Source organism: Cherax quadricarinatus, chromosome 29 (genome assembly GCF_038502225.1).
Source record: "Cherax quadricarinatus isolate ZL_2023a chromosome 29, ASM3850222v1, whole genome shotgun sequence".
NCBI lineage: Eukaryota > Metazoa > Arthropoda > Malacostraca > Decapoda > Parastacidae > Cherax > Cherax quadricarinatus.
The window spans coordinates 31,924,463-31,950,043 of NC_091320.1; the positions used below are offsets into that span (position 1 = coordinate 31,924,463).

Below are 25,581 nucleotides of genomic sequence, written 5' to 3' on the forward strand. Positions count from 1 at the left end.
ATTATTATTATAATCAAGGGGAAGCGCTAAACCCGTAGGATTATACAGCGCCTGGGAGGGATGTGGAAGGCATTCAGGCTTAATTCGGGGAACTGGAGCACAGATCCAATTCCCTAAATCAAGAGCCCCTCACCAACATCAAGGAACCTTCCCTGAGGGGAGAGGCATTACGTAGAATGAAAAGGGGGTAAAACAGCTGGAACTGATGGGATCATGACAGAAATGTTAAAAGCAGGGGGGATATATAGTGTTAGACTGGTTGATATTTTTGTTTAACAAATGTATGAAAGAAGGGAAGGTACCTACTCCTACTACATGCCGTGCTTCTGTGTTCTTTCATGTTTTTCATGGTCTCTCTTGCATACTAGAACTTTAAACTGTGCCAGTTAACTTATAAGATACATCCCTCCAGCGCTTGGAACTAATCTAACAAAAAAAAATATCTACCGAGTCAAAAAAGGAGAATCAGTGTACAATAACAAGCATAACCATACTCTCAGAGGGAACCTTGAGGCCTAGAGTGCCAGTGAAAATAATATTAGAACTTTTTTTGTCAGAGGAAAGACAGTCTCCCTGATAACAGCATGTTATACTTAGTGTTATAGTGTGTACCACAGTGGTACCCTAGTATATGGATAATAAAGGATAAGGTGAAATTTAAAACTGAAGTGTTAGGCCCAAAGAGGCAGGTTCATGTTGTAAACAGTTGCCAGAACCCTCCCATGCAGGTCTGCCAGTGTACCTGACTTACATCAAGGGACTGCTCACGGAGTCAAATGCAATTTTTGCAGCATTCACAGAGACCCATATAAAGGATCATTATGGCAATGAAATATGGATCCCAGGTTATAACCAATTCTGATGCGACAGACTAAACAGGCAACAAGGGGGGGTTGGCCTGTATGTCACAGAGTCGCTCATTTGCACAGAACTACTAAACACTTCAAATGATGTAGTTGAAGTTTTGGCGGCAAAGATCGAAAACCAAAACCTTGTCATTGTGGTAGTATACAAGCCTTCAGATGCAACTCCCCAGCAATTCCAGGAGCAGCTTGAGAAAATTGACCACTATCTGGAAAATCGCCCAACTCCTGCCCCAAACATCTTACTACTAGGAGATTTCAACCTGAGACACGAGACACCTAAAATGGAGGAGTATAGCAAACAATGTTTTAGCAGAGATCACCCTGGGAGGCAGCTCAGATGAAAATTCACACACACACGAACTATTAAATCTCTGCAACAAATTCACCTCAACCCGTAAACGGTCCAAGCAGATCTACGTTCACATGTGTAGTGCTACAAAAGTAGATCTAAGTTTTTTACATATTTTCAAATATAGCAAAAAAAAAAAAGTAGATCAAAGTTTTTTTTACACATTTTCAAATGTAGAAAAACAAAAAGATCTACTTTTTTTACATACTTTCAAATGTTGAAAGAACGTATACTATATACGTTTGGACCGTTTACAGGTTAAACCAGCAAACAGTAGAGCCTACAAGACTAGAAAATACGCTGGACCTCATCTTCACTAACAATGATGATCTGATACATAATATAACTGTATCAAAGACAATTCACTCAGATCACAACATAATAGAGGTACAGACATGTATGCACAGGGCTCCGGACCAGCAAAATGTAAGCAGTCATGAAGGTCTCTTCACGAAATTCAATTTCAATAACAAAAACATACAATGGGATCAAGTAAACCATGTCCTCAATGAAACAAGCTGGGAAGATATCCTAAACAGCACAGACCCAAACATCTGCCTTGAAAAAATGAATTCTTTGGTTCTTGAGATTGGCTCAAGACACATTCCATTAAGAAAAAGAAAGAGAAGATGTAAACTAGAAAGAGAGAGACGTTCCCTATACAGACGAAGGCGAAGAGTCACAGAGCTGCTGAGTGGGGTCAATATATCTGAAATATGAAGGATGGCACTTGTCAATGAAATTGCAAATATCGAACGTACGCTGAAGGAATCTTATAGGAGACAAGAATCACAGGAAGAACTAAAAGCCATAAAGGAAATTGAAAAAAAAAAATACTTCTTCCTTTATGCCAAATCTAAGGAAAAAAACAACATCCAGTATTGGACCTCTGCTTAGGGGGGATGGGACATACACAGATGATAGCCAAGAAATGAGTGAGATACTAAAGTCCCAATATGACTCAGTATTCAACGATCCACTGCCCACTCTAAGGGTAGACAATCCAAATGAATTCTTTATGAACGAAACCCAAAATTTGGTCATCCCAAAACTCTCGGATATTATTCTAACTCCACAAGATTTTGAAAAGGCAATTAATGACATGCCCATGCACTCTGCCCCAGGCCCAGACTCTTGGAACTCCGTGTTCATCAAGAATTGCAAGAAGTCTTTATCGCGTGCCTTCAGCATTTTATGGAGAGGGACCATGGACACAGGGGTCATCCCACACACACTAAAAACAAAAGACATAGCCCCATTCCACAAAGGTGGCAGTAAAGCAATTGCAAAGAACTACAGATCGATAAGCACTAACATCCCACATCATAAAAAATCTTTGAGAGGGTTTTAAGAAGCAAGATCGCCAACCACCTAGATACCCATCAGTTACACAACCCAGGGCAACACGGGTTTAGAGCAGGTCGCTCCTGTCTGTCCCAGCTACTGGACCACTATGCAAGCTGCAAGCTGCACAGGATGAACAAAATACAGATGTAGTATACACAAACTTTTGCAAAAGCTATCGACAAGTGTGACCATGGTGTAATAGCACACAAAATGCTTGATAAAGGAATAACAGGAAAAGTTGGTAGATGGATCTACAGCTTCCTGACAAATAGAACACAAAGAGTAATAGTAAACAGAGTAAAGTCCCAGGCAGCCATGGTAAAAAGTTCTGTTCCACAAGGCACAGTACTCGCTCCCATTCTATTCCTCATCCTCATTTCTGACAGACAGAGATGTAAGCCATAGCTCCGTGTCTTCCTTTGTGGATGACACCCAGATCACTATGACAGTGACCTCCATCGAAGACATTGCGAGACTCCAAGCGGACATCAACCAAATCTTCGAATGGACCACTCAAAACAATATGAAGTTAAACGAGGAGAAATTTCAACTACTCAGATGTGGAAAACCTGAAGAAATTAAAAATGTGTCAGGGAATACCACAAATTCTAACCATACAATAGAGCGGAAAAGTAATGCGAAGGACCTGGGAGTGATAATGTCAGAGGATCTCGCCTTCAAAGACCACAACAATGTATCTATCTCATCCGCTAGGAAAATAATAGGATGGATAATGAGAACCTTCAAAACTAGGGACGCCAAGCCCATGATGATTCTCTTCAAATTGCTTTTGTTCTCTTTGCTGGAATACTGCTGTACACTAACGGTCCCCTTCAAGGCTAGCGACATTGCTGACCTGGAGAGTGTACAAAGAACTTTCACGGCACACATAAGTGCGATAAGGCACCTAAAGTACTGGGAACGGTTTAAGGTCCTTGATCTGTATTCCCTCGAACGCAGGCGAGAGAGATACATGATAATATACACTTGGAGGGTCCTGGAGGGATTGGTACCAAACCTGCACACGAAAATCACTCCCAATGAAAACAAAAGACTCGGCAGGAGATGCAACATTTCCTCGATGAAAAGCAAGGGCGCCACGAGTACACTGAGAGACAACACAATAAGTGTCCGGGGCCCAATACTGTTCAATTGCCTCCCAGCATACATCAGGAGGATTACCAACAGACCCCTGGCTGTCTTCAAGAAGGCACTGGACAGGCACCTAAAGTCAGTACCTGACCAACCGGGCTGTGGTTCGCACGTCAGCTTGCGTGCGGCCAGTAGTAACAGCCTGGTTGATCAGACCCTGATCCACCATGAGACCTGGTCTCAAGAATGTAGGATTGCGGATGAGCAAGGAGGTTTTAGAGTGGGTAGGGGATGTGTAGATCAAGTGTTTATATTGAAGCATATATGTGAACAGTATTTAGATAAAGGTAGGGAAGTTTTTATTGCATTTATGGATTTAGAAAAGGCATATGATAGAGTGGACAGGGGAGCAAAATGCTGTAAAGAGTTTTTATGATGATAGTGAAGCTCAGGTTAGGGTGTGCAGAAGAGAGGGAGACTACTTCCCGGTAAAAGTAGGTCTTAGACAGGGATGTGTAATGTCACCATGGATGTTTAATATATTTATAGATGGGATTGTAAAAGAAGTAAATGCTAGGGTGTTCGGGAGAGGGGTGGGATTAAATTATGGGAAATCAAATACAAAATGGGAATTGACACAGTTGCTTTTTGCTGATGATACTATGCTTATGGGAGATTCTAAAGAAAAATTGCAAAGGTTAGTGGATGAGTTTGGGAGCGTGTAAAGGTAGAAAGTTGAAAGTGAACATAGAAATGAGTAAGGTGATGAGGGTATCAAATGATTTAGATAAAGAAAAATTGGATATCAAATTGGAGAGGAGTAGTATGGAAGAAGTGAATGTTTTCAGACATTTGGGAGTTGATGTGTCAGAGAATGGATTTATGAAGGATGAGGTTAACCACAGAATTGATGAAGGAAGTGTAAAAAGTTATTCAAATATATTTATTTATACATTAAAATAAAATGAAAATTATTATTTAAATACAGTATTAATATAAAATTTATTACAGTATCCCCTAATAATGTAAAATTTCCCAGAAAGTGTCTTCATACACTGATATGATAAAAATTATACATGTAGTGGTAATTAAAATGTATGTGAAAGAACACTTAAAACTATTAAATACTCCCAGTTATTTTAGAGACACACTGGGATGTAAAGGTTTAACACTAGTTCTCCGAGACAATCCAAGTCGTAGCCCAGTATTTTTATTAATAATGAGAGATGATCTAGTTGTCAAATCTGAACTACTGTTCCCTGGAGACTGCAGTAGAGGACTTCTAAAGGGTGTTTTAACTAAATTTATTGTAGAATTTGCAGAGGAAGACTTAGTGTTAGCAGAGTTCAAATCTAAAACCGCTTTAGATTTTTCTTTGACAATAGTGCTTGAGCTAGTTGGTTTTCCTTTCGACACAATGAGGGGGCTGCAAGGAGTCACATTGTAGGGGCTTCTAAGTGAAGTTATAGTAGGGCTTGGAGGAACTGACAGGGAAGACAAATTTTTCAGATCATTGTTCTCGATCGCAGATGATGTCACCGTCTCGATAGGAGTAGGTATTTGTATAGGTTTGGGTGACTTTGATTTACTATTCTTCAATTGTTTTTTCTCTTTATTTTTCTTCTTCTTTTTCTTCTTAGGAGATAATGCAAAATCACTTCCTTCTGAAAAGTCTGAGTCAGGATCAGCATCTATGCTGAATCCGTCAAAACTATCCGAGTCAGTATCTGTAATGAAGGGTACATAATAAGTACAATTAAACTTTTCAATCACCAGGTCTCATTACAATATTTAGTTATATTACTACCTATATTTTGTTTTCAATTTAATAAGAAAATGTTGGCCTACAAATATATATATAATTACTTTTTTATTATTTGCACAAGATACATAGTTGTACAAAGAAATATAGTGATTGGGTGTACAGGCCAAAAGCCCCTTGTATGCAAATACTGTAGAATCTACAAGTCTATGGTGCTCATCACCTGTTCCTAGGCTGAGGGGCTGATTACCTCGTCTTCCACTGTCTTCCGTATACAGTGGACCCCCGGTTAATGATATTTTTTCATGCCAGAAGTATGTTCAGGTGCCAGTACTGACCGAATTTGTGCCCATAAGGAATATTGTGAAGTAGATTAGTCCATTTCAGACCCCCAAACATACACGTACAAATGCACTTACATAAATACACTTACATAATTGGTCGCATTGGGAGGTGATCGTTAAGCGGGGGTCCACTGTACATATATTTCTACAGTCTTCATATTATGTCCATGTATTGTATTGATAAAGCCATTGGATGACAAAATGTCTACAAACTAAAGATACCCAGATGTTGCACATGCACAAACAGTTTGACATGATTTCCCTCTTTATTTTTTGGTTTATTAATTACAGTAAGGGTAACCAGACTCATGCTCTTAGCAATTTATTTATCTTCCTGCAACATACACAGCTACTAAACAAAAATTCTGGTCCTCATATCTTATATAATTAGAAAGAAAAGTAAAGATGATAAGTGAATAATAAATGTAAGAAGGTACTTAGATTAGTCTAATACCTTAAGATTGATAAGACAGAGAAAATTAACCACATTCTGATCTGTGGTTTGTTTGCAATTATGTTATTGAGATTTTGTGTCATGATGACAGAAAATTACTATTATTATTCTGATATTTATATAAAATATGAATTAAATTCCATGGGCCATTCAGCACAAGATATAGGTAAGGGAAAAAATCCTATTTTTTTTCTATGAACTGGCCATATTCCACCAAGGCAGGGTGACTTAAAAGAAAAACAAAGGTTTTTCTTTTTAAATTTAGTAGTTTATACAGAAAAAGGGGTTAAAATCCTAAATACTTATACAACCTCTCCTCACTTAATGACGGGGTTCCTTTCCTAAGAGTAGGTCGGTAAGCGAAATAGTCATTAAGCAAGGAGCATACTATACTGGTAGTGGGTTTGTGTCAACCATCTTTAGATATTTCTTAATATCACATTTGCACCATTTGTAACATATCTAGTACATTTTTAAATATTTATACAATAGTGTACTGTATACTGTAATAAACAGAATAGAGGAAATCAGCTCAAATATACATTACTTAGGTTTGCATACTGGTTGGAGAGCTGGTCATAAGTCCAAGTGGTTGGTAAACAAGTACATCGCTAAGTGAGGAGCAGCAGTATTAAATAAGCTTTTATATTTATCACTCCTGTGACAGGACAGCATGGTACCTCCCTGAATAATTACAGTCTATCAACTTTTGGAATAACCCACTGCACATACCTTCTTTGAATACCACGGTTTTCCTCTGCCTTTTGCTGGTAATACCGGTAGATGTGCTGGGTTGGGAATTTTCATTTTTGCTGCCTGCATTACTCTCAAGCCTCTTCAACTCAAGCAAGTCCATGCTTGTTATTTCTCCAGCTGTATCAGCTTTTGCATTAGTTGATTCGTTGTGAGGAGAAAATGAACACACTTTGTTTCTTTCATTAGCCTCCTGGTTTTGGAGTGAGCTGCTAAGCTGTGATGTGCTGTGAATTGGTCTTGGAGAGCTTTCTGAGCCAGGCAGTGTAGTACAGGTGGGAGCATCTGTTCTGTATGTTACTTCTTTGTCTACTCTTGTTTTTCTTTGATCTGGTTGAGTCTTAAAGTCAGCTACATCTCCAGCAGCAAGTCTTGATATTGCAATGGCAGCTTCCAATTCCCTCTATAAAAATATAAATTTTAATGAAGATACAGCATACATTTACAGAATACTTTTCTTACATATAACCTTAATAATACATAAAAGAAAACATGAATAATAACTGAAGTCTAACTACAGTATTTAGAAAAAATAACTGATGGCACTATATATACAATATACATTAGCAGATTACAGTAAATGCGTTGAAAAACATACAGAGAAGGATGACGAGGTAGATCTCCAGTGTTAGAAACCTTTCCTACGAAGATAGACTGAAGGCACTGAATTTACACTCTCTGGAAAGGTGTAGAATTAGGGGGATATGACTGAAGTGTACAACTGGAAAACTGGGATAAATAAAGGATATAAATAATGTGCTGAAAGATATCTAACCAAGGCAGGCCTCACAGCAATGGATTCAAGTTGGACAAATTTAGATTTAGAAAGGATATAGTACAGGCACTCACTTATACAGCAGGGTTCCAGGCTACTGCTGTATAGCAAAAAATGGCTGTAAAATAAGAGCTTTGTTTTCACCTTCAAATGCATATAAATACCTGATAACATGTTTACACTGTCATATATTAAGTTAACAACAGAACCAGGCCTAAAAAATGCATATAGAGTACACTACATTATTTACCTTAAAATAGTTTTGTCCTCAGCTTCTAATGAGTGGTGAATATATTTATTGTAGGAAATCTGAATAAATGAAGAATGGACATAATAGAAAATGGCTGCATTAGTGAAACACCATAAAGCAAAGAGCTGTAAAGCAGGGCCCTTCTGTATAGGAAACCATTGGTTTGGCCACACTATGGATGATTGCAACAAACTTCTAAGTAGCATCACTGAAGCAAGAGAGTTATAACTGCCTAGTAGACTTACTGCAGTGCTCCACTATTATTGTGTTCTTATATAATTTTACATTAATTTCTTTTATCAAAGATTTACCAGCAAATATAATTGTGGATTTTTTTTTTTTTTTCAACAAGTCGGCTGTCTCCCACCGAGGCAGGGTGACCCAAAAAAGAAAGAAAATCCCCCAAAAAGAAAATACTTTCATCATCATTCAACACTTTCACCACACTCACACATTATCACTGCTTTTGCAGAGGTGCTCAGAATACAACAGTTCAGAAGCATATACGTATAAAGATACACAACATATCCCTCCAAACTGCCAATATCCCAAACCCCTCCTTTAAAGTGCAGGCATTGTACTTCCCATTTCCAGGACTCAAGTCCAACTATATGAAAATAAACAGTTTCCCTGAATCCCTTCACTAAATATTACCCTGCTCACACTCCAACAGATCGTCAGGTCCCAAGTATCATTCGTCTCCATTCACTCCTATCTAACACGCTCATGCACGCTTGCTGGAAGTCCAAGCCCTTGTGGAATTTATGAAAACAAAATTTACACAAAAAATTCAGTATTTTGTTTATAACTGAACAAAAATTAAAAATTTCTACTATTGGGAGCTGATAAAAAAATAAGTAAGTTAATAAAACAAGTATCAGCAAAAATTTAGCAAAAGCAAGACTGCAAAACATGGGATATATATAACAAATTATAAATACTAATAAATGAGCACTGCAAAACATGGGATATATATAACAAATTATAAATACTAATAAATGAGCACTGGAAAAGAAAATTAAACAGAAATCAAAGGTAGGACATCACTGCTGAGATCTGACCTAGTAATAAGAAGTCCTATGATGTGGACATTTAAAATTACAACAACCTTTCACCTGAGATTTCACAAGAGATTTTGAAACCATAAGACAACTTTAGAGGTAGATCCAAGGAACTGGAGCTACCTGAGAGCTCTTTCCTTGGATCAAACTTAATTGCATATGATAAGTCTATTAAAAATTGATAATGGGCACTTTTACTCTATATCAATATTTTTTAATGAAAACTATGGGGGATACATGCATTTTCATTAAAGTAACATTAATTTATGTATTTACAAACATTTTATAGACAGTATTAACTTCTACAAAAGAAGGAATAAATTGGACTTCTATAATTCTACCCAGTACCATTTTATATATACATTTTTAAAGCAATTTTTATGCATACACAATATATTAATAGAACATAATTATCTTCTCACTTGAAAAAGTTTTTCCTCAATGGTCAGCCTAGGCTTAGTTGTTTTATTTGGGGATTTTTGAATGGAAGTCAAAGTGTGACTGGCTGATATGGGTGAAAGTGAACTTTTATTATATAGTCCGCTCTTATCTTCTCTTCCCCTATCTGAATCCCGTTTCTTAACTTCACTATGTGTCCTCTCCTTATTCTCCCCTTTTCTATCCAGTTTTGATCTACTCTCATCCTTTCTTTCACTGTCTTTATCTTTTCTATTCTTATCTCCATATTTATCCTCTCTTCTGTGCTTATCTCTATCCTTAGCCTTGTCATTTTTATCTCTGCTTCTATCTTTATCACTTTTTTCCCTGTACTGCTCTTTATATTTCTCTTTGTTGTGTTTCTTTTCTTTATCATCCCTTTTATCTTTCTTTTCTTTATCACTATAATGGCAATTCACTCTCTTCTCTCCGTCTCCATTTGCTTTATCGTATAGTCCGCTCTTATCCTCTTCTTCCCTATCTGAATTCTGTTTCTTAACTTCACTATGTGTCCTCTCCTTATTCTCCTTTTCTCTATCCAGTTTTGATCTATCATCATCCTTTCTCTCACAGTCTTTATCTTTCCCATTCTTATCTTCATATTTATCTTCCCTTCTGTGCTTATCTCTGTCCTTAGCCTTGTCATTTTTATCTCTGCTTCTATCTTTATCACTTTTTTCCCTGTCCTGTTCTCTATATTTATCTCTGTCATGTTTGTTTTCTTTATTGTCCCTGTTGTCTTTTTCTTTATCACTATAATGGCCATTCACTCTCTTTTCTCTGTCTTCATTTGCTTGCTTTAATTTCTCCTCTTGTATTTTTTTTGGAGGAGGAGAAAAATCAGCAAAATCATCATCTGAAAGAAAAAAATAACAATTGTTTTCACTCTTTTTTGATATAGAGCTTGAAAGGAAATTATATTACTAGTACAGTATTTGATATTCAATATAAAGAAAATTATTTGTTATGCAGAAATAGCATTGTAAGAAAACAAAGATGGCTAATTATTATTATTATTATTATTATTATTATTATACATTATAACACACCAGCCATCTCCCACCAAGGTAGGGCGACCCAAAGAAGGAAATATTTACCATCGCTCATTCAGTAACTTTATAATTATTATAGTCACAAAGAAGCACTAAATCCGAATGGGTCATACAGCAAAATGTACTTATTAGTTTTTTCATAATAAACTTTGTTAATGAAGCCTTACGTCATTATAGTGTGGTGGCAACGTTTGTACAAAGTCAATGCTTTAATGTAAGATCCTATGAGCCATGGGATTCTTCAGAATTTAAATGATTACTAGCTTGGATCCAAGTGGCATAATGCCAACAACAGTGAAGAAAAGACACGCCAAACAAGCTCCTATTGGATGGTGTGCCATTTGTGATAAACATCTGCATAGAGCAAAATATTCTTTCTAATAAAACTTTATCCTGAAGAATGAGACACTTGGGAGTCTTTACTGTGGAAAAGTTTTTGCCACAGTAAAGATTCCCAAATGTTGCAAAAGTGTCCTAATCTTCAACTTGTAGGCTTTCTGAACTATTTACACAAAAACTTTAACCTAATAAAAGCTTGCTCTGCAATGTGTCTTTTGATTAATAACTTACCATCTTGGGATTCGCATAAGACTTCAGCATAATTCACAGCTTTCCGAACCCTGCCAGAAGAAATTAATAGTTTGTGAAATTTACACACTGTACTAAAAGAAATCCTTTAAATATTTCTAAAAACTTATTAGATCTCAATACTGTATAGTCTAAAATAACTGGAAAATATTATGAATATATTTATGGAAAAGTACATTCATGCAGCATGTTCTCAATAATACATCACGGAAATCTAATTTTCCATTCCGATGCTATATGGTAAAAGCTGGTATAGCAGCACACATGCTAAATCTGAGGAAGATAAAGGCTTGTGAGGTAAGTAATCCTGATTGGGAAAGGCTGGTTCCACATCTGCTAAGATAATCTTCAGATCACCTATAACCATAATTTTTAAAGGGGTGTACTGGTAAGCCAGCGGAAAGCCTCAGTCAGGTGAACAAAAGCTCCGACGGCGTGTCATCATCTGACTAAGACTTGCGTCAGGAAACACTTGTCCTGTTTCCTGACAAACCTTACCTAATCTAACCAGATCAGAGTGAGGCCCCATTTATACAGCAGGCTAGGTTCCAGCTACTGCTGTAAAGTGAAACATAGCCTTTTTTCACTTTCAAATGCATGCCTGATAACATGTTAACACTATCATATATCAAGTGAGCAACAGAGGTAGCCCTAAAAAAAATGAATATATAGTACATATTCCATACCTTAAAATACTTTTGTCTTTGGTTTACAGTAAGTGGTGAATATATTTATTGTAGGAAGTCTGAATAAATGAAGAATGGGTATAGCTGAAAATTGCTGCATGAGCAAAATGTCATAAAGCGAAGTGTGGTAAAGCGGGGACCTCCTGTATTTATTTATTTATTAATCTGAACATGATACAGAGAAGTACAAGGAATACAATTTTTAAAGTGCAGCATGCCAAAGCCCCTATTGCATTATATTGTATTTTAGGTTCATAAATTAATTCCACTCGCCGTTTTTAAAACTAGACAATTACAGTTTTTTTTTATTTTATGAATTGTAACTTGCATTTTTTTTTTTAATCTTCCTGATAATACCTTGTATAGAAGCTAAATAGAGAGAAAATTAAACTATGTAGTTCTTAAATTAGTTTTAAGTTTAGTGTAGAATATTCTGTCTATTATTACTTTGAAATAAACAATCTCAATCTCAAACCTGTAAGGGCCATATATCGCCTGGGTAATGGGAGGTATTCAGGTTCAATTCAAGGAAAAGTAAGAGCTCCAGTTCCTTGGACTGAATAAGTAATCAAGTTTATTTAGGCACAGGTACACATAAGTACAATTATCATACATAATGTAAATTACCCAGGATAACCTAAAAGCCCTTCAACAGCATGGAGGCATCCCTCCTGAAGAGACATGTACAGTGGACCCCCGGTTAACGATATTTTTTCATTCCAGAAGTATGTTCAGGTGCCAGTACTGACCGAATTTGTTCCCATAAGGAATACTGTGACATGGATTAGTCCATTTCAGACCCCCAAACATACACGTACAAACGCACTTACATAAATACACTTACATAATTGGTCGCATTCGGAGGTGATCGTAAAGCGGGGGTCCACTGTATTATTATTATGATCAACTGAAGCGCTAAAATGGTAAGGGTGATACAACTTGAAGGGACATATTTATTGTAAAAATTATATCTGCAAAGCCATTTATAGATTATCTTAAATCAAGACATCTTCCCTAAGCTCTGTATGACCTGTACGGGTTTGGTAAGAAACTACATTTTTATATTAAAGCGTCATGCATAATGTTACACTTTTACATTACATTCATGGGGAGCACTAAACCCATAGGGGTCATACAACATCTGGGGGAATGAAGGGAGCCAGGCTCAATTCCATGGATCAAGAACCCTTTCCTGAGGGATTAAACTCTTACAACGATTTTACACAATAAATGATGCAAAATTTAACCCGTGATGACCCAATATGTCGATTTCGTAAGATTTTTTTTATTGCTTTTATTTTCGCCAGGGAGGAAGCACCAGGAGGAAGTGAAGCAATCAGGTTCAATCCGAGGAAGGGGATTATAAGTCCAGTTATTTCCTCATAATACCCTGAAGTTGTATTATATATATATGTAAGTTTATTCAGGTATACACATATACAGTTATACTGATTACCATACACAGCAGATATGTGTAGACACTATGTATTATATATTATGTATTATGGTTGTATTATATATTATGACAATGTATTATGTTGTATTATGATTATGTATTATGGTTGCATTATTGTATTATGATTGCATTGTTGTATTATGGTTATACTACATAATTTTGTTGTATTATGTATTATGGCTGTATTGTGTATTATGGCTGTATTATGTATTATGGCTGTATTATGTATTATGGCTGTATTATGTATTATGGCTGTATTATGTACTACGGCTGTATTATGTACTACGGCTGTATTATGTATTATGGCTGTATTATGTACTATGGCTGTATTATGGTTGTATTATGTATTATGGCTGTATTATGCATTATGTATTATGGCTGTATTATGTATTATGGCTGTATTATGTATTATGGTTGTATTATGTATTATGGCTGTATTATGTATTATGGTTGTATTATGTATTATGGCTGTATTATGTATTATGGTTGTATTATGTATTATGGTTGTATTATGTATTATGGCTGTATTATGTATTATGGTTGTATTATGTATTATGGCTGTATTATGTATTATGGCTGTATTATGTATTATGGCTGTATTATGTATTATGGCTGTATTATGTATTATGGCTGTATTATGTACTATGGCTGTATTATGTATTATGGCTGTATTATGTATTATGGTTGTATTATACATTATACACATATCTAGCAGACTTAACTCCAGGTTATTCCTTCAGCACATCCTCATCACTACAAATAATGATAATAATATTAAACACTAACCTTTTACCCTCACAAATTTCCATTAATAACTCTAAGCAACGGGTTATATTACGAATTATTTATAATAAGTTATTGAGACTTTTTTTTTATATTTATCTGTGAGAGTTTTGGCGGGGATCAAACGAGCACTTCAAGCTATTATAAAACTAAATCCTTGGAGAAATTCCTTATTAAAATGAAGTATAACTTAAATTATCAAAGGTGTTGAAAGTTTGTTCATTGGGTGGTAATTTTTATTTGTATATTAGACGTTATTTGTTAGATTAATAGTTGTTGAGTTGGTTGGTGGGTCACGTGATGACAACAAAGCTGGAGTGTCAGCTGTTCTGCTCTCACACTGATGTAGGCCTGTGTAGGCCTAGTGTTTCCACCCTTGACTGTAAGAGGACTAGTTTGTCATTAAAGGAAGCCAGGGAGAGGTTATACTGGTGGAACTGAAGGTTAGTTCCTCTCTTGGTGTCTCTTTAAGAGTCTTGGTGACTTTATTGTGTCAAGGTCAGTTTTATTTTTATTGTGTCTGTTGTTCTTGTCATTCGTTTTCGTGTATTTGATGTTCTTTATTTTTATTGTTAATAATTGTGAATTATCCTTGGTAATTTACACACGTGTCACTATGTACTCTCCTAAATTTGTGTAATTGTACTTACGTGACATGTTTTTTGGTTACCTTAGGTAATTTACACTATGTGTTAATTGTATTTATGTGTACCTGTGCCTAAATAAACTTAATTACTTGCCTGTGCCTAAATAAACTTAATTATTTACATATGCCTAAATAACCTTATTTAACCAATTCTGATAGGCTGTTAATGGTTTCAGTAAAAAGAAATCTTGTTGCTATCTAAACATTTTTTTTCCCACAGCACGTTTGAAATGTCGTGCCTCTTGGAACAAATAGCAGCTGTTGGTAACACCCCAGAGCTTGTTCAGTTCCTGTGTCCTCACCTGATCAGTGGAAGTAGAGCCTCTCTCCAGGGAAGTCTAAACTTGACACAGAATCCAGGTTAGCTTGTACAATATTCTTTCACTTCAGTAGGTAAGAATTTCACTTACAGCTTAGTACTGTATTTATATTTTTGTTAATTGGAGAGTATAATCCAGTCCAGCATTAAATTACAAATATTTCTTATAGTTTAGAACAGATTTATAATTACATTTTTTCCAGATAGTGAATGGAATGATGAATGGGGTGAATGGGATGACTTTGAGAGAAGTGGAGGACTCTCTGGTACTGGAAGCAGCAGCGATGTACGGCCAAAATCTTCCTCTTCCCCACAACCAGAAACTTCTTGGCTGTCAGAGTGTATTATTGCAGCTTCTCCCACATTAGATTTTATGGCTGTTTCTTACAAAAGCCGCATGGTAATATTGTCTTGTAAGTACAGTACTGTACTATTAATATAAATTTTCTTTAAAATCTTTTATTTATCTACTGTAATATGTAATTTTAAAAAATTGCTTTAATGAGTATTCGGGTAGAGCACAGTAACGATGAAAGCATATGGTGGAACCAATCAAAGTGAATCTAGAGAGGTGGCAAGCCAATTATTGTATATACGGTTTACAGCTATGCTTAGAGATAACTTGTATCACTCACACTCAGCACAAGCATTCTCACAACATTGGGACCACTAGATTACAGGAACTAATATCCAAATCCTTTTAATAAAAACATGACAAATTGGCAGTTATGCAGTCCAAAACTAGTTTGAACCTTCTTCTATGTATGGCACACAAGCTCTGAAGGTTTAAAGCTATTCAGAAATTGCATTCTTAAGTTGTCAGGTTTGAAATGTTTGTAAATTATTGGATGAAAACCTGCAAATTAACCCTTTACCAGCTTCGTACCCATTACAGCCCAAAATCAATACAAAACTTCCTTTAAGAAAAATGCACTACCACTAAAAGTTTGAAGCTGACCAGATGATGTATTCTCCAGTTATTGCATGGCAGTCAACATATTTAAAGTTTATTATAAACATGTTAGTAAAAGGCACTTGTACAGCCTCAACCCAAAAAGTATTGTCCTTTTCATTAGATGCATCATCCATTAAAGGTTGAAGACATTCATAAGAGGCATCCTCTATTCCATGAAAAATATATTACACCTTTTTCAAAATAAAATTGGCAACAATATATAATAAAGTTTGAGGCGAATCAGATGAAGCTTTATCAAGTTATTACATGGAAAAAAAAATTGGGATTGGTGTGTGTGTGTACAACTGACCAGACAGCACCTGAACATGCCAAGAGCAAATGAGGCATTTATAAATGTAAACCTTGGAGGGAGAAGAAAACAGGAAAATTCAGGCAACCACCTTAAGGCACCCCTTCAGAGATACCTTTGGATTTTAATACTTGCAATAAATCGCAAAATGGGTGGGGCTTGAACCCATGGCTAGCGCACTCACTTCACACATTGAGGTTCCTTGTTCGATTCCTAGTATGAGTGGAAACATTAGGATGTGGTTCTTTAAGATGCCTGCTGTCCCTGTTCACCTAGCAGTGAGTACGTATCTGGGTGTTAGTTGACTTATGCGAGTCTAATCCTGGGGACAAAATTGACCTAGTTTCCCTAAAATGCTCTGCATAACTAAGGGCTTTCTATATAGTAGTATGTCACTGATGTCAGCTAGGTCTGTATACATTGTACATGTACTTGTAGAAATAGAGGTTATTATTATTATAAATATTTGTTTAGAATTGTGCTATTATGGTTTCGTGAGTAATAGTTTCTATACACAAATAACTCTCACATAAAAGAGAAACTTACGACGACGTTTCGGTCCGACTTGGACCATTTACAAAGTCACACTAACCAGAAGTGGAGCAGGACGGCTATATATAGGCAGGAAGAGGTGGTGGTGGTAGTAGTAGTAGTAGAAGAGGTAGTAGTAGTGGTAGTAGTGGGGAATAAGGAGGACGAGCCAGTCAAATACAAAGGAAGGGGAGCACTGCAAGGGAGCTAGGTGCCCACAGAGGGAGAGCAAGTGCACAGAGGTGCATGTTATTAATAGTTTCTATACTTGGTCACATTGAATGCCTTCCTCAAGATCATGAAATAACTTAATCACTATTGGAATCAGTCACTACATACCACGCATTTCGTTATATTCTGTCACATTCATGTCTATTTGAATTATCAAACCATCTTACAAACCATACTAAAATGTATTTATTTGTAGTTGAGACACCAGTTTGCACTGTGGTTCAGTTAGTAGCCCATTCAGCTCACTTTCTGATTGTCCAGGATTTGATCCCCAACACAGGTAGAAACATTGAGCATATTTCCTTACACCTGCTGTCCCTGTTCACCTAGCAGTAAGTACCTGGGTGTTAATCATCTGTTGTGGGTGACATCCCAGGGGGTGGTGGTATACCTTCGATATGGGTGGGCTTAGAAATGAGCTTGGATAGGATAATGGCCTTTAATCTTTGAAAATGATATGTATATTAAATACATAACTAACAAAACCTAGTAGGCATTTTACTTCAAAATTTATTTTTATGGGGCAGCTCATTATTAAAATTTGCCACACCTTACATGATGCTGTGTAAATGATTTTAAAAATATATTAAGGGTGTTACTTTCTCCATTTCTTAAGACTGTACTGTTCTTATTTTATGCTGTGCTGTACATATACATCCATTTTCTTTTTTTTCACTAAACTAGGTTACTGTTAATTTACAAATGATAGGAAAGAATTTTCTAGGAATCAGATTTAGCACTGAACATGTATTTTCTTCCCTTTTCCACGACCCCTATCCCCTCCCCCCTCTCCCAAAAGATTTAGCTATCCTCTTTGTTGCATTACATGTGGAAAATGTAATTTTCCAACATGTAATTTTCCAAAGCAGTACCTTTTCTTGTATTATTTAAGGTCGCTGGGAAAGTTCAGCTGAAGAAGAAGAAGAAAGAATGAAGTTAGTAATTACTTGGCGTGGTACACTTGGATTTGGTGCAAGGTACACGAGTTCAGTTTTTTAAATGATTTTACTTGGTTGCCTTTTGTCTCTGGATTATGTATGGTATTCAAAATATTCCTGTACTGTTTTCTGTTTTAACAGTTAAATATGTACATGAATAAACACTCTCACATGCCCTAGAGGAGAATTTTGAATTTTGGTATCGGAGGACAATTTTTAATATGTGATAATACAATTACCATTTGCCTAATTAACTAATCATATTTATCTAGTATCTCATTACTGTATTTACTTATAATTTACTGCTTTTGATGATTATATTGAAAATTGGAGGGCCATGTAACTTCTGGAAAAACATAGAGAATGGGGGATGGTGAATGTATTTCTTTGGGTCACCTTGTATTAGTAGATGGGTAATAGGTTCAAAAATCTGATAATCAGAATTTTAATATAAGTAATGTTATCATGTATATACAGTACTGAATTTCTGTTCATAGGAGAATTCTACATCACAAAATTGAATGAATACTTTTTTTATAGCTCCAACTTTGTTTTGCTTCTCTCTGGCAGTGATGAAATAAGTGCATTGCTTTGTTTGCCACTGATCTCCCAGAAGCAGAGCAGCACTGGAGGCCCAGACTGGACTTGCATTATTGTTGGCTTCACTTCAGGAAATGTTGCTATGTATACCGAGGTAAAGTTCTCAGTTATGGTTGTTAAAAGACAAGTGAGCAAATGCTAGGACTATTTTTTTAGCACACCTGGCTGGTTCTTTTTACATTTAGCAATTATACAGAGAAAGAGGTTACTAGTCCCTTGCTCCCAGCATTTTAATTGCCTCTTATGACACACACGGCTTACAGAAGAGATTCTTCTCCACTTCCCCATGGAAACGCTAGGATATATTTATTAGAAAACATTTTGGTCCTGGGACCTTCATCATGTGTCTCTTTAAATCCACATGTCTATTTAACCCTTAACCCCTTCAGGGTCCAAGGCCCAAATCGGAAGTGGTGCCCCAGTGTCCAAGAATTTTCAAAAAAAAAATTTGTTATTTTTTCTTATGAAATGGTAGAGAATCTTTTTGTGAAGGTAATAAAACAAAAAGTACGAAATTTGATGGAAAATTGACGAAATTATGCTCTCGTGAATTTTGATGTGTCAGCGATATTTACGAATCGGCGATTTTGCCGACTTTGACTCCCATTTTAGGCCAATTACATTATTCCAATCAACCAAATTCTTAGCTATTTCACTAGTATTACTTCTATTCTATCGATTGAGGACAAGAAATTGCCAAGTCAACTGTTTCAACTACAAATTAAAGTGATCGGAAGTTGTTAATTTGACCAATTTAACACAAAGTTCAAAATATTCCAATTTCAAAATAGGGTCCAGAATAAACAATGTAGGTATTCCTGGAACTAAAGTAACATTTCCTCTGTTCATTAGTTACGTTTTGAAGCTTTACAAATAAATTTCATTTTGATTTTTTATTCACATAATGAATTTTTACTCACACCAAAAAATAGAAGATTTACTGTTATGCAATACTGTAATAATTGTATAAATATCATCACCATATTTGTGAATGCATATTAGACCCACGTGTGAGGTCGTTTGTTTACTCTTGAATATCGGCAAAAATTTAACATTTCTGCTACTTTGAGCTCAGTTTCAAGCCATTTCCAGTGCTAAAACCAATCAAAATCAACTTTATTTCTGTAATATGTCTTCTATTCTATCAAATGAGACCAAGAAATTGCAAATAGAACTATAAAAAACATACGAAAAAACACTGCAAAGTCGCTGTTTTAATCGAAAAATCATGATTTCAGTTTTTTTATCTCATTATACACAGCGTGCTGCAGGATCTGTTTTATGTGGTGCACACATACCACATAGATGTATTCTCTCATATCTAGGCCCAAATGTACCACTCACAGTTTATCAGAGTGAGCTGAGCTCATGATGTAGATCTACGGTTTGGACCCTGAACGTAAAGCCGTAGATCTACGGGACGGACCCTCAAAGGGTTAAACTGTCAAAACGTAGATCTACGCATTTTCAACATTTGAAAGTATGTAAAAAATGTAGATCTTCTTTTCTTTTTTTACATTTGAAAACGTGTAAAAAAAAACTTGGATCTACTTTTTTTTTTTTTTTGTTATATTTGAAAATATGTAAAAAAATGTAATCTACTTTTGGAGCACTACGTATGTGAACATAGATCTGCTTGGACAGTTTAAGGCTTAAATCACTTGTCATCAATTACCAAAGTTTATATCAAACTCTTAGGTATACTGTATATGTCTTTTAAATCTTTACTTGTTCAAAAATGAGATATTATATGCCTGTGTTTTACCTGTAATCAATTTAGATTACAGATAAATCCGTCTCACAACCTGTCTTGAAGCCAGGCTGATTCTGTTGATTGATTGTTGAACCAGGCTGTTGTTAGATTTGGCTGCTGGTTCACAAGGCCATCACAGCCTGGTTTATCTGGCACTTTGCAGAGGTAGTGCTCCAGTTTACTCTTGACTTCTTCGCTTATTCTGGCAGCATTTTAGCAATATATACAATATATACAATATATACATTAGAGAGGGTGTGGTAGGTAAGTTTGGGGTGCCAGGTGTAAATGATAATGGGAGCCCTTTGATTGAACTTTGTATAGAAAGGGGTTTAGTTATAGGTAATACATATTTTAAGAAAAAGAGGATAAATAAGTATACACGATATGATGTAGGGCGAAATGACAGTAGTTTGTTGGATTATGTATTGGTAGATAAAAGACTGTTGAGTAGACTTCAGGATGTACATGTTTATAGAGGGGCCACAGATATATCAGATCACTTTCTAGTTGTAGCTACACTGAGAGTAAAAGGTAGATGGGATACAAGGAGAATAGAAGCATCAGGGAAGAGAGAGGTGAAGGTTTATAAACTAAAAGAGGAGGCAGTTAGGGTAAGATATAAACAGCTATTGGAGGATAGATGGGCTAATGAGAGCATAGGCAATGGGGTCGAAGAGGTATGGGGTAGGTTTAAAAATGTAGTGTTAGAGTGTTCAGCAGAAGTTTGTGGTTACAGGAAAGTGGGTGCAGGAGGGAAGAGGAGCGATTGGTGGAATGATGATGTAAAGAGAGTAGTAAGGGAGAAAAAGTTAGCATATGAGAAGTTTTTACAAAGTAGAAGTGATGCAAGGAGGGAAGAGTATATGGAGAAAAAGAGAGAAGTTAAGAGAGTGGTGAAGCAATGTAAAAAGAGAGCAAATGAGAGAGTGGGTGAGATGTTATCAACAAATTTTGTTGAAAATAAGAAAAAGTTTTGGAGTGAGATTAACAAGTTAAGAAAGCCTAGAGAACAAATGGATTTGTCAGTTAAAAATAGGAGAGGAGAGTTATTAAATGGAGAGTTAGAGGTATTGGGAAGATGGAAGGAATATTTTGAGGAATTGTTAAATGTTGATGAAGATAGGGAAGCTGTGATTTCGTGTATAGGGCAAGGAGGAATAACATCTTGTAGGAGTGAAGAAGAGCCAGTTGTGAGTGTGGGGGAAGTTCGTGAGGCAGTAGGTAAAATGAAAGGGGGTAAGGCAGCCGGGATTGATGGGATAAAGATAGAAATGTTAAAAGCAGGTGGGGATATAGTTTTGGAGTGGTTGGTGCAATTATTTAATAAATGTATGGAAGGGGGTAAGGTGCCTAGGGATTGGCAGAGAGCATGCATAGTTCCTTTGTATAAAGGCAAAGGGGATAAAAGAGAGTGCAAAAATTATAGGGGGATAAGTCTGTTGAGTGTACCTGGTAAAGTGTATGGTAGAGTTATAATTGAAAGAATTAAGAGTAAGACGGAGAATAGGATAGCAGATGAACAAGGAGGCTTTAGGAAAGGTAGGGGGTGTGTGGACCAGGTGTTTACAGTGAAACATATAAGTGAACAGTATTTAGATAAGGCTAAAGATGTCTTTGTGGCATTTATGGATTTGGAAAAGGCGTATGACAGGGTAGATAGGGGGGCAATGTGGCAGATGTTGCAAGTGTATGGTGTAGGAGGTAGGTTACTGAAAGCAGTGAAGAGTTTTTACGAAGATAGTGAGGCTCAAGTTAGAGTATGTAGGAAAGAGGGAAATTTTTTCCCAGTAAAAGTAGGCCTTAGACAAGGATGTGTGATGTCACCGTGGTTGTTTAATATATTTATAGATGGGGTTGTAAGAGAAGTAAATGCGAGGGTCTTGGCAAGAGGCGTGGAGTTAAAAGATAAAGAATCACACACAAAGTGGGAGTTGTCACAGCTGCTCTTTGCTGATGACACTGTGCTCTTGGGAGATTCTGAAGAGAAGTTGCAGAGATTGGTGGATGAATTTGGTAGGGTGTGCAAAAGAAGAAAATTAAAGGTGAATACAGGAAAGAGTAAGGTTATGAGGATAACAAAAAGATTAGGTGATGAAAGATTGAATATCAGATTGGAGGGAGAGAGTATGGAGGATGTGAACGTATTCAGATATTTGGGAGTGGACGTGTCAGCGGATGGGTCTATGAAAGATGAGGTGAATCATAGAATTGATGAGGGAAAAAGAGTGAGTGGTGCACTTAGGAGTCTGTGGAGACAAAGAACTTTGTCCTTGGAGGCAAAGAGGGGAATGTATGAGAGTATAGTTTTACCAACGCTCTTATATGGGTGTGAAGCGTGGGTGATGAATGTTGCAGCGAGGAGAAGGCTGGAGGCAGTGGAGATGTCATGTCTGAGGGCAATGTGTGGTGTGAATATAATGCAGAGAATTCGTAGTTTGGAAGTTAGGAGGAGGTGCGGGATTACCAAAACTGTTGTCCAGAGGGCTGAGGAAGGGTTGTTGAGGTGGTTCGGACATGTAGAGAGAATGGAGCGAAACAGAATGACTTCAAGAGTGTATCAGTCTGTAGTGGAAGGAAGGCGGGGTAGGGGTCGGCCTAGGAAGGGTTGGAGGGAGGGGGTAAAGGAGGTTTTGTGTGCGAGGGGTTTGGACTTCCAGCAGGCATGCGTGAGCGTGTTTGATAGGAGTGAATGGAGACAAATGGTTTTTAATACTTGACGTGCTGTTGGAGTGTGAGCAAAGTAACATTTATGAAGGGATTCAGGGAAACCGGCAGGCCGGACTTGAGTCCTGGAGATGGGAAGTACAGTGCCTGCACTCTGAAGGAGGGGTGTTAATGTTGCAGTTTAAAAACTGTAGTGTAAAGCACCCTTCTGGCAAGACAGTGATGGAGTGAATGATGGTGAAAGTTTTTCTTTTTCGGGCCACCCTGCCTTGGTGGGAATCGGCCGGTGTGATAATAAAAAAATAAAAATACATTATGTATAGTAGGTTGGAAGGCAGCAACCACCCAGGGAGGTACTACCATCCTGCCAAGTGAGTGTGAAACGAAAGCCTGTAATTGTTTTACATGATGGTTAGATTTGGCTGCTGGTTCACAAGGCTAGTAGGTTGGAAGGCAGCAACCACCCAGGGGGGTACTACCATCCTGCCAAGTGAGTGTGAAACGAAAGCCTGTAATTGTTTTACATGATTGTAGGATTGCTGGTGTCTTTTGTCTGTCTCATAAATATGCAAGATTACAGGTACGTCTTGCTACTTCTACTTACACTTAGGTCACACTACACATACATGTACATGTTTATTTATACACACTCATCTGAGTTTTCTTTGATTTTATCTTAATAGTTCTTGGTCTTATTATTTTTCCTTTTATATCCATGGGGAAGTGGAATAAGAATCTTTCCTCCATAAGCCATGCATGTTGAAAAAGTCAACTAAAATGCTGGGAACAGTGGCCTAGTAACACATTTTCCTGTAATAATTACTAAAAAGAATAATAATAAGAAAATTGTCAAAGTGGGAAGTCTGAATGTGCTTGGATGTTGTGCAAATGATAAGAAAGAGATGATCATGGATGTTATAAATGAGAAGAAGCTGGATGTCCTGGCTTTAAGTGAAACAAAGCTGAAGGGGGTGGGAGAGTTTCAGTGGAGAGGAATAAATGGGATTAGGTCAGGGGTTTCAAATAGAGTTAGAGCTGAAGAAGGAATAGCAATAATGTTGAAGGATAAGTTATGGCAGGAAAAGAGGGACTATAAATGTATTAATTCAAGGATTATGTGGAGTAAAATAAAGGTTGGATGTGAAAAGTGGGCTATAGTAAGCGTATATGCACCTGGAGAAGAGTGAAGTGTAGAGAGAGAGAGATTTTAGGACATGTTGAGTAATGCATGGGGAGTTTTGAACCAAGTGTGAGAGTAATGGTGGTTGAGGATTTCAATGCTAAAGTGGGCAAAAATGTTGTGGAGGGAGTAGTAGGTAAATTTGGGGTGCCAGGGGTAAATGAAAATGGGGAGCCTTTAATTGAGCTGTGTAGAAAGAGGTTTGGTAATAAGTAATACATATTTTATGAAGAAGAGGATAAATAAATATACAAGGTATGATATAGCACATAATGAAAGTAGTTTGTTAGATTATGTATTGGTGGATAAAAGGTTGATGGGTAGGCTCCAGGATGTACATGTTTTATAGAGGGGCAACTGATATATCGGATCATTATTTAGTTGTAGCTACAGTTAGAGTAAGAGGTAGATGGGGAAAAGAGGAAAATGGCAACAACAAGCAAGAGGGAGGTGAAAGTGTATAAACTAAGGGAGGAGGAAGTTTGGGTGAGATATAAGCAACTATTGGCAGAAAGGTGGGCTGGTGCAAGTATGAGTAGTGGGGGGGAGGTTGAAGAGGGTTGGAATAGTTTTAAAAATGCAGTATTAGAATGTGGGGCAGAAATTTGTGGTTATAGGAGGGTGGGTGCAGGAGGAAAGATGAGTGATTGGTGGAATGATGAAGTAAAGGGTGTGATAAAAGAGAAAAAGTTAGCTTATGAGAGGTCTTTACAAAGTAGAAGTGTTATAAGAAGTGTAGAGTATATGGAGAGTAAAAGAAAGGTGAAGAGAGTGGTGAGAGAGTGCAAAAGGAGAGTGGATGATAGTGGGAGAGGCACTGTCAAGAAATTTTAATGAAAATAAGAAAAAAATTTGGAGTGAGTTAAACAAGTTAAGAAAGCCTAGAGAACGAATGGATTTGTCAGTTAAAAACAGAGTAGGGGAGTTAGTAGATGGGGAGATGGAGGTATTGGGAAGATGGCAAGAATATTTTGAGGAACTTTTAAATGTTGATGAAGAAAGGGAAGCGGTAATTTCATGCACAGGCCAGGGAGGTATACTATCTCTTAGGAGTGAAGAAGAACAGGATGTGAGTGTGGGGGAGGTACATGAGGCATTATGTAGAATGAAAGGGGTAAAGCAGCTGGAACTGACAGGATCATGACAGAAATGTTAAAAGAAGGGGGGGATATAGTGTTGGAGTGGTTGGTATTTTTGTTTAATAAATGTATGAAAGAGGGGAAGGTACCTAGGGATTGGCAGAGAGCATGTATAGTCCTTTTATATAAAGGGAAGGGTGACAAAAGAGATTGTAAAAATTATAGAGGAATAAGTTTCCTGAGTATACCAGGAAAAGTGTACGGTAGGATTATAATTGAAAGAATTAGAGGTAAGACAGAATGTAGGATTGCAGAT

General features: G+C 36.8%; 2 protein-coding genes across 2 annotated transcripts in view; one reads left to right on the forward strand and one right to left on the reverse strand.

The window, feature by feature from the left end:
- Positions 1-4,581: 4,581 nt before the first annotated feature.
- LOC128690426 (myb-like protein X) lies at positions 4,582-14,232 on the reverse strand. Its single transcript, XM_053779103.2, has 5 exons — positions 14,060-14,232; positions 11,114-11,163; positions 9,476-10,347; positions 6,947-7,370; positions 4,582-5,381 (listed from the first exon to the last, which is right to left on the reverse strand). Exons 1-5 carry the CDS (start codon positions 14,080-14,082, stop codon positions 4,789-4,791), a joined length of 1,962 nt encoding a protein of 653 aa, XP_053635078.2. The 5' UTR covers positions 14,083-14,232; the 3' UTR covers positions 4,582-4,788.
- A 114-nt stretch (positions 14,233-14,346) lies between these two features.
- The window catches only part of Rab3-GAP (Rab3 GTPase activating protein), a 74,135-nt gene continuing 62,900 nt past the window's right edge, over positions 14,347-25,581 (forward strand). Inside the window, exons 1-5 of the mRNA XM_053779268.2 lie at positions 14,347-14,499; positions 14,923-15,062; positions 15,225-15,434; positions 17,941-18,025; positions 18,557-18,680. Of these exons, the coding sequence (XP_053635243.2) occupies positions 14,933-15,062; positions 15,225-15,434; positions 17,941-18,025; positions 18,557-18,680 (549 nt within the window). The 5' untranslated portion in view covers positions 14,347-14,499; positions 14,923-14,932. The remainder of the gene's footprint in view (positions 14,500-14,922; positions 15,063-15,224; positions 15,435-17,940; positions 18,026-18,556; positions 18,681-25,581) is intronic.

Excerpts from the sequence above, each read along its gene's own strand:
- LOC128690426 (XM_053779103.2), bottom strand. The coding sequence starts at position 14,082 with ATGGAAATTTGTGAGGGTAAAAG. Across the intron at positions 10,348-11,113 it reads CTTATGCGAATCCCAAGATG|ATGATGATTTTGCTGATTTT; the intron begins GTAAGTTATTAA and ends TTTTTCTTTCAG. Across the intron at positions 5,382-6,946 it reads AACCGTGGTATTCAAAGAAG|ATACTGACTCGGATAGTTTT; the intron begins GTATGTGCAGTG and ends CCTTCATTACAG.